The 20551-nt window shown below is 38.4% G+C and overlaps 1 protein-coding gene across 2 annotated transcripts in view; it reads right to left on the bottom strand.

Annotated features, from left to right (window-relative positions):
- Positions 1-1706: 1706 nt before the first annotated feature.
- usp36 (ubiquitin specific peptidase 36) overlaps positions 1707-20551 on the bottom strand; it is a 61745-nt gene continuing 42900 nt past the window's right edge. For both annotated transcript variants that reach the window (XM_039740734.1, XM_039740733.1), the window contains exons 13-21: positions 17979-18323; positions 17173-17427; positions 16126-16250; positions 13354-14031; positions 12781-12950; positions 11566-11748; positions 8526-8641; positions 8208-8354; positions 1707-4713 (exon numbers count right to left, since the gene is read on the bottom strand). In XM_039740734.1, the coding sequence (XP_039596668.1) occupies positions 8223-8354; positions 8526-8641; positions 11566-11748; positions 12781-12950; positions 13354-14031; positions 16126-16250; positions 17173-17427; positions 17979-18323 (2004 nt within the window). In that variant the 3' untranslated portion in view covers positions 1707-4713; positions 8208-8222. The remainder of the gene's footprint in view (positions 4714-8207; positions 8355-8525; positions 8642-11565; positions 11749-12780; positions 12951-13353; positions 14032-16125; positions 16251-17172; positions 17428-17978; positions 18324-20551) is intronic.

The following is a 20551-nucleotide window of genomic DNA, read 5'->3' on the forward strand; positions in this document are numbered from 1 at the left end:
AACACCTGAACAGGATCGGTACATCCGAATATCACACCTGCGTGACAGGTACAGGATGGCCACAACAACTGCCCGAGTCACACCAGGAACACACAATCCCTCCATCAGTGCTCAGACTGTCCGCAATAGGCTGAGAGAGGCTGGACTGAGGGCTTGTAGGCCTGTTGTAAGGCAGGTCCTTACCAGACATCACCAGCAACAACGCCGCCTATGGGCACAAACCCACCTTCGCTGGACCAGACAGGAGTGGCAAAAAGTGCTCTTCACTGATGAGTCACGGTTTTGTCTCACCAGGGGTGATGGACGGATTCGTGTTTATCGTCGAAGGAATTGAGCACGTCTGGGACCTGTTGGATCGCAGGGTGAGGGCTAGGGCCATTCCCCCCAGAAATGTCCAGGAACTTGCAGGTGCCTTGGTGGAAGAGTGGGGTAACATCTCACAGCAAGAACGGACAAATCTGGTGCAGTCCATGAGGAGGAGATGCACTGCAGTACTTCAAGCAGCTGGTGGCCACACCACATACTGACTGGTACTTTTGATTTTGAGCCTCCCTTCATTCAGGGACACATTGTGAAACATTTTTAGTTTATGTCTTATGGTGTTGACTCTTTTAGTGTTCATACAAATATTTACACATTAAGTTTACTGAAAGTAAAAACAGTTGAAAGTCAGAGGACGTTTCTTTTTTTTGCTGAGTATATATATATGTACGTCTCTCACACACACTTTCTTGAACGTTTGATACTTAAATACACAAATATGGGCACATTTTACTTTAATTTCCGAAACGTTTCTCTGTTTCTAATTAAGTATGGCTTTTCGGGTAATTTATTCAAACACTGCAGCAAAATGTGTTCAGATGAATTCTTAACTTTATTAAGTATCATGAAGGTACTCTATAAAAGGCACGATATAAAATAACTAATTCAGGGTGCTGGAACTCACCTTCTGTCTGTCTGCAGGGTTTCGTTCTAGTTTTATAATTTATCAGCAGATTCCTCTTTCTAAAAACGTAGCTTAATTAGCCTTCTGGTTTTCCTAATTATGAAAATGCAGCACCCTGCTAAAACTAGTTCTCTAATTTTACACAGTTTAAAAAAACTCCTTCACTGGAATTTAATTCTCTGTAATGTTTTTATTTCAAAACTCTGAAATGCATGACTACCCCGCGCCCTCTCCAGGAGTTGTTCCTGCCTTGCGCTCAGCAATCGCTGGGAGAGGCTCGAGTTTCCGTGTGATCCGCGGCCTTGTGCAGGCAGGTTACGAAAATGGACGGAAATACAAAATCCATCTTTTAATACAACGTTGTTTTATATCACAAAAACGTTCTCTTTTGAGCGCAGCTGGTGATGCAGTGAGTTGTAGCTTGGACTTGTGAAGTACATTAAAATTGAACGTTTGCTTTGGACTGAAACTGCAATCTGTTTACCAGATTACGAGTCTCTTCCAGATTTTACATTTTCTTACTAAAATGCTTTAATGTGTATATTCCGCTTGATCATTTATGTGAGATATTTTTTATTATTGCTATCTTCTGGATCATGGTTTTCATTAGTTGTTGAACATCTTGTGATAAGGGATCTGTACATTATGTGCTATATTATTAATATTAAAAATTAGCCACAGCACTTTCAAACACTAACACTGTTCGCGCTTACTTCATTTTGGTACAAAGTGCAACATGAACAACGCAAAATAAAAAGCCTTTTCACAAAATTAAGACTTTATTGCACCTTCATTTACATATTATATACATATATGTGACATCTTTTAAAGTCTCTATATAAACTGTATCCACAGAGTATGATGCAAAAATACATAAATTTAAATGTAAATATGATATGACTTTAAACACTGGAAGAAATCGAAAGCAGACTTAATTTTATGTCATTCCACAGTCATATATTCTCCCACAAAGGTTTCTGTGATGATAACATTTTCTATACTTTTGTTCAATTTTTTTTTTTTTTTAAATATATCATATAATACCATATTTATACCGAACATATTGCATGTCTTATAACTTAAGCACTGAATGCTAGGATACGGTCCATTTGTACCTGCTACTACAATGCATTCTCTCAAATAGAAGTTCATTCTAAAAATATAACTCTACAATTAAACATTATCCAAGAAATTCATTTCAACAAGCACTGGAAAATTTTGGAAGCACAGGCTTACATTTTGTTTTTTAACTGGATGAGCTTTACTTTTTCTCTTATCAGAAAAGAATCCGTTTAAAAGATGTAGATTCCCTTCAAATGCTGACCTCTTTACAATTCTATACATTCTAAAAATGTAATAAAATTAATAGAAATATGAGGGACAGCCAATGTTCACTGGCACAGTATGTGGCTACACTTAGTAGGATTCTTTTTCTTCCCAAGTAAATACAAATCATTCAAAAAATTGATTAATATAAATATTAACACAATAATCATGGAATCATCAAAAGCCCCTTAATGTCCTATAGTGGAAAACAGTTTAATGGTCTTTCACTGACATTGCATAGAAAGAAGGTGTGAGGTGTGTTCCTATTTTTAACTTTCTCTTGCCTTTTCAGCTAGGGTGGCAAACTCCATTGTATTTATTTTCAGATCCATTCAGAAACATTTCCCTTATAATCAAAGCAAACTAGCCGAGGCATCTGAAAAAAGAGCACATTTTTTGAATCATTTAGGAGAGGGTGTGGGGAACAACACTATCATAACAACAACTGAGGATACGCACTGCTTCGGGAAAGTGTGGCAGAGGGCTAACTGCGACAGACACGGTCAAAAGTGCAAGTCAAAACTTCAGGTGTATAAAAATGTTTATATTAGCTGGGAGTCTAGAACCAATCTGATTAAAAAGCACAATGTTAAAAAAAAAAACAAAACTCAATTGACTTTAGGGATCAAATTTGATTTAAACAAGGATTAAGGCAAAGACGGTTACATGAAATATTCAGTTGAGAAACCAAATCAGCTCCTAAAATGAACCATTGGAACATACTGAACAATATGTACCATTAGTAAAGAATAATGAAAATGTGATGGATATGGGAAATCAGAGGGAATGATAAGTTATTACGAAATGCCAACACTTAAATGTTACCTTAAACACACTTGCTATAAGCTAACAGTTTGAAATACAAACATGCAATACTGAAACATGTTATTTTTCTGGTAAATAAAGTGCACATCGTGAGGGTACGCATTCTAGCCGTTGAGGCCCTATTGTCTATCACAATGTTTTGCTGCAGCAGCTTCTTTATCTGTCAATAAAGTCAGAATTTTAAACTCGCTTCATGCAGAACTGCCCTTCTTAACAACCGCAATGGTTACTTTTGCTCCAATTCATTCTTGGTTTCAGTCTCCTGAGAGTGTTAACCTCATTTAAAACAAGGACTGGACAGTAAATTAAATTTTAAACAAAAATGTAAAAAAAAAAAAAATGAATTCATAAGAAGATGGAAAGCCAAAGGAAAACAACAAAACGTAGTTATTTCAGCACGGAATACACATGGATGATCACAACTGCCATACTGTTTACTGCAAAACTACTTTTCAGAACTACTCCTTTTGTTCAGTCACAAAAACGGTGTTTGCTTAAAATACGCATCTTAGCATTTGGTTATTTTTCTCTAGCAATAGCTAGGGAAAACGCATCAAAAAGCTGGTTTGGTCTCGGAGTAAATTAAAAATGATAACGGATTCCGAGATCTGACCTTAAAAAATACACTTTTCAGAATTAATAAATTACCTGAGTTTACAAGTGCCCTTTTCAGCTGTTTAAAAAATAGTAAATAAGATTAGATATGATCAAGGCCAATTTCCAGCAGGCAGGTCACGTAGCAGCATGTGTTTAGTTCAGTCTTCTGTCTAGCAATTCATGGATGGCCTTAAATCAACATTGCGAATCCAAGCAGTTCAATTACACGCAGACCTCCTTACCTTTAAAATGTCTCTCATTATTCTAGGCTTATACTCTTTACCTCAGCAACTTCGCACTTTAAAGACAGCCCAAACATGTTTAGTGATTTATGGAACACAACGATGAAACATACTGCTTTATGGTGACCAAGATGCTGCTAAGTGAAAATGTTATTTCTTTTTGTTTAACATGTAGAAAAATCTCTTTGTAAAGAGGGATGACAGTTGGTTAAACTACTGAAGTTTCCTTTCCTATTCCATCTAAATGATTAAAGGAAAATAAAAAATAAAAACAAAGATATTTTTTAAAAACATTAAAAACAGACAAATATCTTACAAATTTGACCTCTCCACATGTGGGAATTAGATATTGCCATGTATATTATAGAAGGACATTAGGCCATATGGCAGTGATTTTTTTTCCCCATTTAAAGCGAACTTTCCAGAAGGGAGCACAGAATGCATAACCCCAATATCCATGCCGAGATGTTTGCCCAGCCTCAACAAATTGCCACTAAGATTACATCTGTCAATGAGAGTTAGTGTGAATATTTTTTAACAAACAAAACATACATTAACAATAAAATTAAAAATATGCCACTCCCATTTTTAAATTAACTTTCCTTTTTGAGCCCAAACTTATAAACATTTTCATACACTGGCAGTACACCTTGGCATCATTGAATGGGTCTTAGAAGCTCTGAATAAGGTCTCTGTTTTCCTGGCCAATTTCCTTTCTACTAAAATGAAATGCTGGGACATTCTTCTTTAGACAATTTCCTGTGTCATTTTTATTGCCTGTAAGAAAATAAAAAGGCAGAGAAAGTAAACACTGATCTTCCAAACAAATGGAACATGCTTTCTTACCATCTAAGGAATTATAAGGATTGCTATGATACATATAATAATATGAAATGAACAATAATAACAAAAACAATAAGAACAATAATACCACCACTAATGGCCGCGCTGGTGAAAAATGTCAGGACCTACAGAGAATGCAGTTTGTTGTGTTTTTGTGAAACGTGGCTAACAACTACCATCACAGATGCTAATGTGGAGCTACCCGGTTTTAGCACAGTTAGAGCAGACAGAGACGCAAATACCTGCGGGAAGGAGGAGGACTCGCTCCGAATGTCACAAGGTGGTGGAACTCTGGACATGTAAACCTCAAAATCTCCACTTGCTGCAGGGACATCGAACTGTTGGCCATAAGTCTGCGTCCCTATTACTTGCTCAGAGAGTTTGGACACGTCATTGTTGTTATTGTATACATCCCTCCTCAGGCAGACGTGGAGATAGCGGGTGACATCATCCATTCCGCTGTTGCTAAGTTACAAATGCAGCACCCTGAGGCGCTTGTGCTAATTTCTGGAGACTTTAACCATGTGACGCTGGACAAAACATTACCTGCCTTTTCCCAGTATGTGGATTGTAACACCAGGGGAAATAGGACTATTGACCTACTGTATGCAAGCGTTAAAGACGCATATAGTGCCACCCCGCTGCCTGCGCTTGGGAAAGCAGATAATAACCTGGTTCTGCTTCAGCCTCACTAGAAAACCAAGAGTGAGGGAGCTACCTACAACCACACGCTCATTCAGGAAGTGGTCCCCTGAGGCAGAGCAGGCTCTGAGAGACGGCTTTGGAACTACGGACTGGGATATCCTGCAGGGGTCACATAGTGAGAACATTGAGGAGATTGTTGACTGCACTACTGACTACATCAACTTCTGTATGGACATTGTAGTTCCAGTAAGAACAGTATGCTGTTATGCTAACAAGCAGCCATGGATTACAAGTGACAACAAGGGCCTTTTGAACCAGAAGAAAAGGGCTTTTAAAGGCGGTGATCAGCATGAGCTCATGCGCATGCAAAAGGAACTCAGTCCAGCTCAGAGCGGCAGAAGTTGCAGAATAACAGCTTGAAGGAAATGTGGGATGGGATGAAGATCATCACTGGCTGCAGCTCGAAGCGGTGTGCCACCATCGCAAGAGACGTGGAAAGAGCAAACCAAATGAACAACTTCTTTAATAGGTTTGACCACCCTAACCCACTCTCACCTCAGAGTACTGCACCCTCCACCCATCCTTCTGCTGATACCAGCATAGGAGAGACATCCCCTCCCACAATTACAGCAGCCCAGGTGAACAGAAAGCTGAGGAGACTTTGCGCTAGCAAAGCAGCAGGTCCAGATGGAGCATCGCCATGACTGCTGAAGGCCTGTGTGCTGGAACTGGGGAGTCCTCTAAAGTGCATCTTCAACCTGAGCCTGGAACAGGGGAGAGTCCTGAGGCTTTGGAAAAACATCTTGCATCACCCCAATCCCAAAAGGTATCACATCCTGGTGAGCTGAATGACTTCCAGCCTGTCGCACTGACATCACATGTGATGAAGACCATGGAGCAACTGCTGCTTCACCACCTGAGACAACAGGTCTGCCATGCCCTCGACCCTCTGCAGTTCGCATACCAGTAGAAGGTGGGAGCGGAGGATGCCATCATCTAAATGCTACACTGATCCCTCTCCCACTTGGATAGAGGCAGTGGTGCTGTAAGAATTATGTTTCTGGACTTCTCTAGCACCTTCAACACCATCCAACCTCTGCTCCTTAGGGACAAGCTGACAGATATGGGAGTAGATTCATACCTGGTGGTATGGATTGTGGACTATCTTACAGACAGACCTCAGTATGTGCGTCTCGGGAACTGCAGGTCGGACATTGTGGTCAGCAACACAGGAGCGCCGGAGGGGACTATATTTTCTTTGGTCCGTTCAGCCTATGTACATCGGACTTCCAACAACTGCATTTTTATCACTCTTTAATTTAATATTGTTTTTTATCAGTATGCTGCTGCTGGAGTATGTGAATTTCCGCTTGGGATTAATAAAGTATCTATCCATCTAATGATGCCAAAACAGTACATAATCTCAAAATGAGTCCTTTGTGTGGTAAATCTCAAAGCACAGTGAAAGACACAATCCAACGTCATAGTTGGTACAATAATACAGTGTTTCTTTTTGGATTTTTCTTTCCAGATTTATCAGATTTTGAAGAGCACACTGCACAGGTATGGGTTGGATTCGTTTTTTTTTTTCTGTTGAAGGTATGTAATCAATAAAATGTCTACCAATAAGATGCTGGCATATAAAGTTTGCATGAGATACAGTTTTGCCAGAGTTTTGTTTGTATAACACAAACGCATTCCAAATGCAGTAATCCACCAGGTGACAAAATCTCTCTTTTGTTTCCTCTGCATAACGGGATAGAAAGTCAATTTTTGATTCACGCCGCCCATCATGCTATTGTAGACGACCACAGCACGAGGCTTTGTACCCTTGGTGTTGCCTTTTGCCTGTACATTACGTACAGTGCTAAGAAGACAAACATCTTTTTTGTCCTTCCATTTCTGTGCAAGCACTTTACCCTTTTGCCAAGCTACTAACACACTTCGCTGTAATTTAGCTCTGCTAATGTCTTCAGGCATGTCACGATGGTTAGGACACACTGTTCCATATGCATTAATCTTTCAGTGAAGCAAGATGTCAAATGGCTCTGGCAAAGTATGAAATCGTCCAAGGTTACACCGCAACCTTAATCCAGCAGAGCATCCGTCAAAGTCGGCACAGATGACGTAGCAATGCCATACGGATTGAATTTTGGATCAAACATTGTCCCTTGCTCTGTGTACAGAACCAAATTCCAAATGTATCCCATTTTAGATTCACAAAGCTGGTAAAGCTTTATGCCAAATCTTGCTCTTTCTGACGCGATGCTCTGCATCCCTGACAGTCTGCCCTTATAAGTCATGAGAATTTCATCGATGCCGACATCTCAGTCCGGAATGTAAACACTCCGAAATTTTACTATAATCGCCTGGTATATCTTCTACATTTTCTTTATTTTGGGTGCTGGATGGGTATTCTCATTAAAGTCTTCATTGTTGCTAAAGTGCAGATTTAATAATTAGTGAAAACCAACTCTCAGACATCATTCCTCCAAAGAATGGCAGCACTTTTACAGCGCGAGTGATTCTCAGTTCTATAGAACATGCACCTGTACAGTTGCCCGAGTGACATTCGGTGCGAACGCTTTTAGCACGGTTTTCACAGCTCGAGTAATGTTCGGGTCTATCATTAAGGAAGCTATTTATGACCATAAACTTCTGTGTAGCTTCATGAAAATGACTATACTGAAATTAGAGCCAAATACATGAAAAATCTAAATTTAAAAATAAAATAAAAAATAGTCCTAAAAACTCATACAATTTTGCAGTTAGGAATTTCTTACCTGAACACACTACAGTCAGTATCGATAGCCAAAACTGGGAAATTTACCAGGATGACTTGCTAACCAGAAATTACGCCGATTTTGAAAATTCTGGAAAACATTATGGTGTCTTCTTTTCTCCCTCTTGAATTTTTTTACCTTTTTCACCTGTTGAAGCATTCAAGCAGAACAATAATCACTTATTCATGTATGGAATCTTTCAATGATATTCTGTAGTTTTTATTTATTATACTTTGGAGACACTATACTATAAAACTTTTACTTTACTTTTAGAGTACAAAAGTATAAAATGAACCCAAGTAATAGAAAATAACGTACTGTTCCAGTATCAAATTCCTCATCCCAGGCATCAATTACAGTATTTTTCCTGGCAATTGCAGAATCTTCGATAGCATCTTGACTAACAGCTGAGACTTCCCCCTCCCAGGTAAGAACTGGAGAAAAATGAAAATTATGAAATTCTACACAGGATAGAGATTTTATAATGGCATTATCAATCAAAAAGAAGATTACAGGATTTATCTTAACTGCAGTTCATTTTGTACATTTTCTAAAACTGAAACTTCAACTACAATGCTCATTATTAAAAATATATTTATATAGAAATACAGAAACCGTCAGAAGTGCTTAATTTAAAGTGGTGTAACCCCTTCACAGAAACGATAATGTTATTTAAGACACTGCTTTATATTGAAAGGATAAAGAATAGATCTGGCCTTGCGAGAACCAACTCTTCTGGATGACAATACAATAGAACGGCCCAAGGCAATTTTTTCATATATAACCAACACTGCACAAATGATGCACAAGCCTTGAAAATGACATAAGAGGTGGCAGGCATGTCCAATAATCATGCCCTTTACACTTCCAGAAATAATCAGATGGCACAAAGCAAGTATGAGCACTCAACAAGTCTCCCACACTTTTCAGGTAACTGTTTGTCACTTAGACCCTTCAAAAATAAATTAGAATGATTAAAAAGCATGAAAACAATATGCAGAAAATCATTTAATTCACTCTTACAGTCTCTTACACTACATGATAGGTCATGGTTCTTGCTTAAATCATGATACAGTTCTTCATAAAATACAACTTTCATGTTTCACTGTATAATGTGTCAGTAATCGGGTGGTGGGAAAAAAGAGAAGCACAACCCTTCCACAGCTCACGTGAAGCTGTTGCTCCTGTTGAGGACTCTTCTTTCTGCATGAATGTCTATACAGGTTGAAGTACCATGTGCAATTCCATAAGTTATTATATATCCATCATTATTACATTGTGAAATCTATTTTATGAACAAAAATGTATGCAAGCAATACAGTGTGATATTTCTGAAAGTTTAACATTACACATACTGTATTATAAAACATTTTAATGCATTATTTGAAAAATAAATCCTTAAATAGAAAATGTACAGTATGAGAGGTGTATTTACATCCTGTTATCTTAAAAGGATGTACACATCACACAAGCCCCCCTATCGACTAGTTCATCAAATTTCTATTTAAAAGTTACTTTTTAAAGTTATATTTAATATGTATTAGTATTTCTGGAGTTTCCCTTTCATCAGTGTAATATCTGACCAAAACCAGAGTATTCTGCAGAACAACAACATCTACTCTTGCTTGCTCTGCATGTTGTTAGAAATGCAGCTTATCGACAGATTCATATTATGGGAAGTCTCAGGCACCCTCTACTGGTGGAATTTAAAAAAAAAAAAAACTGTAACAAAAGATATCTTTTACAGGACTCTATCCCTCGTCACATTTCCAGCTTCTCAAAGTGGGGAGGACAACAAAAAAAAACTTTAGATAGGTCCAGAATTTTACAACAGTTTTTAACCAATTACTACAAAGGAGTTAAGGGCCATTTATATACAAAGGCATTCATTTGGTTTTTACACAATCCTGTGATCTTGAACAGGATTAAGCAGGTTGAAAAAAAAAAAATAATGGATGTGGAAAAGGTGTATGAGAGACGTGGGGTGGGGGGTGCAGGGGCAATGTGCTTATAGCTTGTCCTACAAGCTGGCACTAGAGGTACAGGACAGTAGTGGAATATCAGAATGAAACCTTTGCTGTCCAGAACGAATATCAGGGTCAGACTAAAATTTGTTAATGAACAGCACTTCTGCAACAATGTGCTCTGGTCCAATGACGCAATGACAAGAGTTAACTGGCCACAGTACCAGAAGACATGCTTGTTGTAAACCAAAGACAGTATTTTACCAGAAGGACCTGATAACGGCTGTAAAGCACAGTGGTAGAAATGTTCTGGTTTGGGTTGCTTTGTTGCATCAGGACCTGGGGAGCTCAACATCATAGAATCCACCAAGAATTCTTAATTGTACCACAATGTGCTTGAGGATAATGTGAGACCATCTGTCAGAAGATTGAAGTTCAACCAAAACTGGACCCTGCAATGAGACCATGACCCTAAACATACCAGTAAATCCACAAGGAATGCCTGAAAACAAAGAAACGGAGAGTTTTGGAATGTCCAAGATCTGAATACCATTGAGAAGCTGTGCAGGCAACTAAAATGGCCTGAACACACAAGACACCCAGAATTCTTCATGGAGGAGAAAAAGAAAATTTCTCCCTGTCGATGTGAGAGACTAGCAAACATTTATAGGAAAGGCCGACTTGAGGTGGTTTCTGCTAAGGGTTAGAACTATCTAATATAGCCATATGGTGTATTTATTTTTTCCACAGATGGAATGGCATATCTATTCTCATTTAACAAATTATTGCAAAGCCAAATTTTCATTGTTGTTTTTAATTCCAATTACATCGCCTTTACATAAAGATACTGTTTGAATGAAGATCAAATCTTGATATGCTCACATATGTTGAAAAGAAAAATATTTAATGTGGTGTAATTACTTTTTCCTCATGACTGTATACAGGAGAAGCCCAATAGTCATGTGCTGAAAACCACGGTCAAGACAAAGAACGTGGAGTAGAACCGCTTTTCCAAAAAAAAAAAAAAATCTGGACTTGAAACACTAATTACAAACCTCCATGACTTATGAGGAGTACAGGTATTTGTTAGCCGTCTCCCACAATTTACAATTTAAATGAAATATTGCCAAAAAAACACCTTCAGATATAATTTCTTCTACAAATATTTCAGAAACAGTTTTCCTCACCCCCCACCCCCTTTTCACCCTACTGGTAATGGGAACAGCGAAAAAAGTACATTGATACAAAGTGCTGCAACATTCACAACCTAAACTGTTAATATTAATAAATAAGAATAATAATAACCAGCAGTAACTTTAATAAAGAGCAACATTAAAGAGTATAATGTGTGGTCAAAATTATGCAACAAACAATAAGATATTAAATTACTCTACCTTGGGTGCCATAAGCAGTGTCCATGGAATGTCTGCAAAGTTCATTCACAACGTTCAAATCTTTTTTGCCATCCCATGCTAGACTGGATGTCAAACTCTCTGAATTTGACTTCTCTGGATTGGGAAGGTTTGCATTGCGATGGTACCCATCACGGACTTGGCTGTCCCAATTAAACACTGCTGCTGCAAAAGTAAACAGACTGTGTTTTAAAATCACTTTACCTGGACTAAATCATTAACTAAGGAGTAATAATTCTTGATTAATCTGTTAAAATCGTGACATTTGGTTTGCACTTTAACAAGTAAACAAATTTTTTAAGCCTCTAACTAATCTATTGGCAACCAATAAGGACGTGCAGCCTATAATACCAATATGAGAAGAATGAATTCTGAAAAATAAAGATTTTCTTTCCTCATGCCGAAAATGGGTATTTTATGTTGAAAAGTGAATCTAACCTGAGTTAATATTTAAAAGAAGAAAATAAATTATACTATAGTGTCTTGTAAATAGGTATCAATGTTTATGGTGGGTACAAAAGTGATAACTCATCAGCTACTGGACTGTACTTCAGGTGCACATTACAGTACTTAGTGTTTCTGTGGTTGAGATCTTCCCACATGAGCACATGCAATTAATTCTAGCATGTTCTTATGAGGCTAGGGATCTGCACTGGCAATTGGATGGTTGCCGGTTCGAATCCCATAAATGCCAAAAGGGACTCTGCTCTGTTGGGCCCTTGAGCAAGGCCCTTAACCTGCAATTGCTGAGCGCTTTGAGTAGTGTGAAAAGCACTATATAAATGCAAAGAATTACTATTATTAAATGTTGCATATTAAACTTAAGGGTGGCACGGTGGCGCAGCGGGTAGCGCTGCTGCCTCGCAGTTAGGAGACCCGGGTTCACTTCCCGGGTCCTCCCAGCGTGGAGTTTGCATGTTCTCCTTGTGCCTGCGTGGGTTTCCTACCATAGTACAAAGACATGTAGGTTAGGTGCATTGGTGATCCTAAATTGTCCCAAGTGTGTGCGTGTGCGCGCGCCCTGCCCGGGGTTGGTTTCCTGCCTTGCGCCCTGTGTTGGCTCCAGCAGACCCCCGTGACCCTGTAGTTAGGATATATAGTGGGTTGGATAATGGATGGATGGATATTAAACTTAAAAACATTCAGCTTCCAAACAAAGAAATACAGCTGAAGAATGTGTGTAAAATGACACCCTACCGTGACTGGAGTCTTTGGTGTTTCTTTCACAGACAGGAATGGCTTCAAGAGGATCATCTTCATCATCCTGCTTTCTTTTTTGCCCATGGTTAATCCCTTCTTCCCTTTCTCGACATTTTTTTTTCTTTTTCTTTCTTTTCTTTACCTTACGAGAGTCATTTCCAAGAAAACTAAAATACAAAGAAAACCCTTTCAAAACTTTACTCACCGATGCAACACATAACAGTAATATACCAGGCTTGCTAGATTCACTCTGGCGTATGAATAAAATGAATTGGTTAGTAGATGACAGCAATCTGGCCCTCTACACTGCCCCAAACATCTTGACAGATAAGACACCTTAACGAGATTGAAATGGATGGGATGAAACTGGTGTTAACACCACTGCCTAACATTCTTACTATATTTGTGTGCCTCTGTCTCATTTTGGGTAAGTGCCAATAGTTTGAACAGAGTGAAATGACAAGCCCTTCTGTTATCCTGTGCTATCAAATAAAGCTGAAATTTGTCTAAGTGAAAGTTACAATAAAGCACAAAGAAAGACAGAGAATGCTTTTAAATGAAGCAGACTACCTTTCCAGTTCTGGTTGACTGTCAGTGTTGCATACAGGTGTGTCTTCATGCTTCTTCCTAGATTTCTTCTTGTGTTTCTTTTTGTGTTTCTTGCTTATGGGATTGTTCAAGACAGTATCCAAACTAGGGCTTAGCTTTGAATGGTCACCCCCAGTGGAAGTGCTGCATGTCTCCATTTGACCCCTGTGGCTCTCTTGCTCCAGATGAGAAAGCACACTGGTCTTTCGATTTTCTCCCACCTCTGATTCCTCATCCTCATGCTTTCGCTTCCTTTTTTTCTTTTTCACTGTGTGTAGAACTTCTCCAGACTCATCTCCATAGTTCCCTGCCGCACAATGTGATTCTTTTAAACAATACTCTTGGCCCTTTTTTCCCCGTTTATGTTTTTTCTTTTTTCTTTTGTAATGATCACTGCATTTTGGCTCAGAGGCATCAGTTAGGTCAGTACCTAATGGTTTTATGTGCTCCGCTGATGAGTCTGAGCCAGACAGTCTGGTGCTTCTAGAGACTAAGCTAGAGGATCCATTAATCTCCAGCTGAGAGAAAGGCAGCTGTTTTAAGTTCAGGGAATCAGAAATTAAGGGGAGAAGTGACTTTTTGGGGCTTTTACAAAAAGATGGACAATCTAATCTTAATTCACATGTTGTTGGAGACTTGGAAGAATGAAATGGGACACCCCTAGGAAAATTAAGAGAAGGAAAAAAAGACAAGGAGAAATACAAACATCAGGCACAGGTTTATAATATTTATTACATTTATCAAATTGTCAACGATAATGTACTATAACAGTTGATGCCCTGTAGTATAAAGGTGCCAATAAAATAAACTAAACTCCGTTAAAGTGGATGTAAAGGGCAAAGTATATTAGTGTAAAGCAGTAAGCATGACATATGTGGATATATAAACAAAAAAAAACTTAAAAACTTATGTAGTTTCAGCTTTCCTTGATAGCCAACACTATGCAAGTTCCATTACCTGTCTTTCTTTTGTTTTTAATATTAACCAATGAGAACTACATGGTACACATTGTTCATTATAACTTATTTGCTACTTTCTAATTTTCTCTAGTGAATCCGCTAGATTTTTCAGTGTTTGTTCTTTACTCTATACACAGCAAAATCAGAGATAAAATGAGAACAATCTGCCAATTTTCTTTCACATTAGGTGTGCAAGTTATTCAAAAACGTAATTTGAGGGAGTGAAAAAGTAACACATTCACTGTACATAAGCTATTGCAAAGTGGACATTGTCCAACAAAGTGTGCCAGAGTCACAGATTTAAGGGAAGGTGTAGTTTCTGCTAAACAGAGTTCTCTTCCATGTATCCCTTTAATGGCAGCCTCTTTGGCGCTCAAAGGTACCCAGTCTCATATAACAGAGAGATTAAAAAAAGTTTAAAATCAATGTCCTTGAAAAAGCTGAAAGTCTACGTTACAACGGGTTTAATGACAGAAAATGGTTCACTGCAAAATTTGACCCGTTTTACAGTTAGAAATGGGTACCAGTCCCTTATTTTGTCAGAAAATTATTTTGAAATATCCAACATATTAACACCCACCCATGGTGCAAGACTCTTGGAGAATTTGTTTTACTTAATCTGGCTCCATTCCTATTCAAATGTGTTATTTTCACTAACTTATTAGACTGTAAACCATGGGTGTCGAACTCCAGGCTTCGAGGGCCGCAGTGGGTGCAGGTTTTCATTCTAACCCTTCTCCTAATCAGTGACCAGTTTTCACTGCTAATTCACATTTTAATAGCCCTGTTAGAAGGATTCAGCCCTCTGAATTGATTTGTTTCCTCATTAAAATGCAGCCAAACAGAAATGAGTCGTGAAACGAGCCAACAGATAACCAGCTAAACTGGGGCTTCGAACTCCAACCAGTTTCTTAATGAGAAGCCAATTCTTGCTGTTAATTAAACTCGTTATTTAATTCCATGACTTGTTGTTGCTCTCGTTCTGCCACAGCTAACATTTCCAAAACTGTTGATTTTCCGTTTTTCATAAGAACATCGTCAAAGTGTTTTGGTGAGTTGAGAGATCAACTTTACTAAGACCTTCACCCTTCTTTATTTTCAGATATTGTGTGATGTGGTGGCTTGTTTTGTGTCTCATTATTGTTTGGCTGCTAATTAAGAAAAAGAAACAACTAAAGGGCCTGAGTCAAGTTAATTAAAAGTAGTAATTAGCAGAAAGAACTGGTCACTAATTAAGAAGATGGTTAGAATGGAAACCTGCAGCCACTGCGGCCCTCCAGGACTGGAGTTTGACACCCCTGCTGCAAACATTGTACAAAAATACTGTACTTTTACCTTATTTTTGTTCAAACCACTGAAAATGCAGCTGGCTCATTTGCACCAAGAAATGGTCAACAAAACACAATCAAAAATGGTTTAAGAAAAAGTTTTGTGTTCAGCAGTAGCTATACAAGGATCCAGGCCTAATTCCCACTACAATATCATGGAAGGACCAGAAAGTAAACATCTAGTAAACTGCAGTTTAAATTAGCTTAGGGCCACTACTTACAGGTATGGTGTAACTTGTATTAAAATGTTTGTTATAAGATGTTAAAACAGGGTGTACTTTAACCTAATGAAAAATGTACACTTGTGCAAAAAATAAACACCAAAAGACAAATCTTTATTACTTTCATATAAAAATAAATTAGGATGGAGTCTGCTTTGAAAGCAGCTGATGAAGACACATCAATTAACTCTGCAACCAATTAGCTGTCGATTGCCAGCCATCACTTAAACGGTGGCTGACTCTCACCTGTCTTTTTGTGCAGGAGATGAGTAGGTGAGGGGCTGGTGTTGCGCTGAATGAAAAGGTCCATTAGGAAGATGGAGTTGGGAGACTTTATGCTCACTGCCGCTCGACATCGGGAGGGAGCTGTCCTGCAGTTATTGACATAAATAAAAACTTGGTGGTCTAAAATAAACACATTGATGAATGTAAAGGAAAAAATGAAGAAAACAAACAAAAAAAAGAAAATAGGAAAAAAAAAAACAGAAAAGGATATGGCAGAGAAGAATCAGAAATGGTTAGAAAAAAGAAGAAAACAAGGCTGAGGAAAGAAGCAACACAACAACCACTGCTCTGTACTTTACCCAATCCAAATGCCACCTGCACAAAATAAAACATTTAACAAGGCACTGGATTTTGTATCAAAACACAGAGATGAGACTGAGACTGTTAAGAAGTCAGTGAGAAAGATGACTCAGCGGTGGAAACAAAAAATAAATACTTCAGTTTAAAAAAATAAAGAATTCTCAACAGCAAAAAATTATTAACTTTTCTCTGCTAATTAAATAAAACCACATTAAAATAGAAATATATTTAAAACGTTTTAGGCTGCCTGACATATTCAGCCATTTTTAAGTTGAATGCAAGTATTTGAACAAGATAAATACTGAAATTGCTCAGTACTACAGTGACATACAAAAATCTGGGCACCCTTTTTTTTTTTTTTTTTAAATCTTTGTTACTATGAATAGTTAAGTGAATATTTTAATCAAATGCCACTGTATACAGATTCCAAATTAAATTTCACACAAAGCTTTAAAAGACAATTGATAACATAAGTTTTTTTACTATTCAGTTTAAATCCAAAATAAAGTGACAAACACAACTGTGAGAAAGCTTAACCTCCTCTCAGATTCTGCTTTCTTCATGACAAGATGCCAGAATGCTTGAGGTGTCTCATGCTCTGCATATTAATTAACTGGGACAACCTTACAGATGAACAGCACCTTTTACAGGCTCAACCTGGTCAAATATGCAGAGTCAAAACATTCAAGACTCACGGTAAACTCTCACCTTCTTTGCTGAAAGAGCCAACTTCTTTGCAGGTGGAGGTGACATCGTGCTTGCAGTTTCAGATGCGATGTTAGTAAGCACCTGGGGCTTTAACTTTGCCATCTTCTGATCCTCAGTATTGGCACTATACGTTTCCAGCCTCAGACTAGGTGAGGCTGGAAGGCCTTTCAGACTATTTCTCAAAGTGTTTTCTCCATTTAGAATGGTGCGTGGATTGTCAATTTCCTTCCACTGAGATCCATTAGAATTCAAATCCTAAACATATCAGCAAAGTTGACAGAAATTAAGCATTATCATTAAATTTAATTCACAAGCTGCATCAGGTACAATCAGATGTAGTTTGTTTTTTGTTATTTAACTGCCAGACATATCTGTCCATGTTTTGAAGCGGTGCGTTTTCCCTCATTCCAGGGTCTATGAAAGCTAGGGCCTAATATAAACGCATAGCTCAAAAGGCAGCAAAGCAAAGCCTATGTGTGACAGGGGACACATATTTACAATAACTCATAGCAGGCCAATCTACAGTCTCTGAGACAGTCAGCAGGATGGGAACTGAGCTCATAACCCTGGACAGGCAACAACACTGATAATCACTACATGAAACAAATTATAAAGAAGATGACCTTTTATATATTTAAAAAAAAAAAAAGTTCAGATGACTTACTGGAGCAAGAATTTTGTATATGCACCAGTGTTGACTATGAAACAAAATAAGAAGAATGATTTCTGAAAATATTTATTAAAAAAAACGCTGATTCCTAAATACATTATGGGTGCCTCAAAATGAGAGAAAATGTAAATACTACCTTTTCATCCTGTCTGTCTGATGTCATTTCAGACAAAGACTTCAGTGAGGTAGATGTGGCCATATTCCTGCTTTCAGATGACTGCCTTTTGTCGCTCTCAGTCTTGTTCCCATTACCATTGATGGCTGACCCCAGACTGTTTTTTGTCTGCAGCTGTGGAGATGTCTTCTTTACTTTTTTAAATGACTCTTCAATCACAGCAGGAGAATTTGACACCTTTGATGGTGTCCTTGGAGACTGAGAACTGTATTGTACTTTTGAAGATGAGCTAATGCCATTTCGACTAACTGAAACACCAATTTCATCCACGGTTTGGGTCTTCCTCAACAAAGAGGAGTCAGGTTTCTAAAAAGGAAAATCACTTTTCAGCTATACTTTATTTGTAATCAAATCAGAACACAAATTGAAACTAGAAAAAAAAGTTAACAGTATACTACAAGAACACAGTAAATTTAAAATCTGCTTCACATACCCAAAAAAACAAAGTAATAAAATGACTACAAATGCCAACACACAATTACAGTTCTATACATGTGTACATAATGCTTCAGGTGTACTGCATTCCAAAAAGTATGGAAGTTCTGCTACATGAGTTTAAAAAACAAGAAGAGACCATTCAGTTGTTAAATCCTATTTGGTCCAACTACAGCCAAGTTGTCCCAGTATCGTTGCAAGCGCATTTTCAAAGGACTCCAAGTGTTCCCCTTCATGTACATGACTCGTCATTAAAAGAACTGCTTCACAATTTCAATCCTGAATGCACTTTCCCTTCATTTCAAAAGCTGATCAACCGAAATTCTATCAACGCCTGAATTTGGTCTACATACAGCCTTCTCGGCTCTAAACAGATTTCCCTTAACCTATCAGAGCTGGACGTGTCCTTCACTCCTGTAATGCTCTACCTTGCTCTTTTTCACACTGCTTCTACATTGCAACAGGTACACATGACATAAATGTAAGAAGGACGGTCCTTGCGTGTGTGTGAACCGTTACCATTTAAATTTGATGATTGCACATACTGCGGAACTGACCTCTCTGTACTATTCTTTCCTCAGCTTGTCCTGGAGTACAAAAGAAACAACACCATACAGCAACATGTGGAGACTGGCAAGATCAGGGGGTGGAAACCACGCAGTCACTGATTACAACCGCAAGATGTTATGCGAATGAATATGAATAATGTTGCATCCGTGCCACAATGTTTTCCGAAATGTACTGTACAGGTCATAAAACGAATAATTCCATATATCATATACAGTAGAGTCCCGCTAATCCGAACTAATTGGGACCGAACCCTGTTTGGATTAGCGAAAATTCGGATTAGGCAGAGTTTTGTCATATAATGCCATATATTGACTTTATGAGGCGTATTAAGCGTCTGATGGGTCAAGAATTAAAGGTAAGAAATTACGTATTCTAGTACACTGCAAATTAAACTGCACTGTAGTGTGACTGTGATCGGAGGTAAAATCGATATGACGGGCGGTACGTGAGTAGTAGCGGAAGGGCAGTGACCTAGACCCCCCGCCTACACCTACACATTCTTCTTGATTTCCGTTCCAAAACTATGAGTCACTGAGTCAGTGTGCCACTTGCTACTGCTGAGTGATGTGTTTTGTGCAATGTTATTGTTCGTGTGCGCGCACTTGCCCTGTGTTTTGTGAGGCCTTGTGAGTGGTGTGTAGTGTGGTTTATTTACATTCTGTGCTTGTCCCTGCTGTTAATCATCATGGCAAGCAAACGTAAACATAACTCGTGTACATTAAAAGAAAAACTGGAAGTGTTGAAAAGACTTCACAAAGGTGAAAGTGCCACTCAGTTATCGAAGGAATTTGGTGTCGGGAAAGCAACAATTTCCGATTGGAAAAAGAACAGAGGTAAAATTGAGCAGTTTTGCACTACCACAAGTGAAAAAACGATTGAAAAACGTAGCAAGACGACAGTGTCTTCTTACTAAAAATTGGACGAAGCACTTTTCTTATAGTTTACACAAGAAAGACAGAAAGGAATCCCTATCACTGGCCCTCTAATTCAAGAAAAGGCACTTCAATTGAACAAGCTCATGGACGGTGATATATCATTTAAGGCTAGTTGTGGTTTCTTAGACCGATGGAAGAAAAGACACGAAAAATACTTCTTCGTAGCCTACTTGAAGATAATGAAGAGCTAACAATTTTGGATAAACTCAAGAAAATGAACATCAAAGATGTTATTTACTGGGTTGTTGAAGCTTGGGAAAACACACGCAAGGAATCCTTACAGAAGTCTTGGAAAAATCTCTGGCCTGAGCTAGAGTTTGTCCAAACAGTTTTCCCCCCCAACAAAAGAAAATTGCGAACTTCTTCAATTGGTGAAAAGAATGCCAGGTTGTGAAAATGCAGAAGAGTGTGTGGAAGAGTGGACGGCCGTTGACGACTGTGGCCATGAAGAATACACAGATGAGGACATTGTGGCAGCTGTGCAGGGAACGCCAGCTGATCTCGACGCAGACGACAGTAAGGAGGAAGGGGATGCGCCGACTGATGTTGTTCCACACACTGCCACAGCCAGTGCCCTTTATCTCGCTTTGCGCT

This window comes from Polypterus senegalus, chromosome 17, assembly GCF_016835505.1.
Source record: "Polypterus senegalus isolate Bchr_013 chromosome 17, ASM1683550v1, whole genome shotgun sequence".
NCBI lineage: Eukaryota > Metazoa > Chordata > Cladistia > Polypteriformes > Polypteridae > Polypterus > Polypterus senegalus.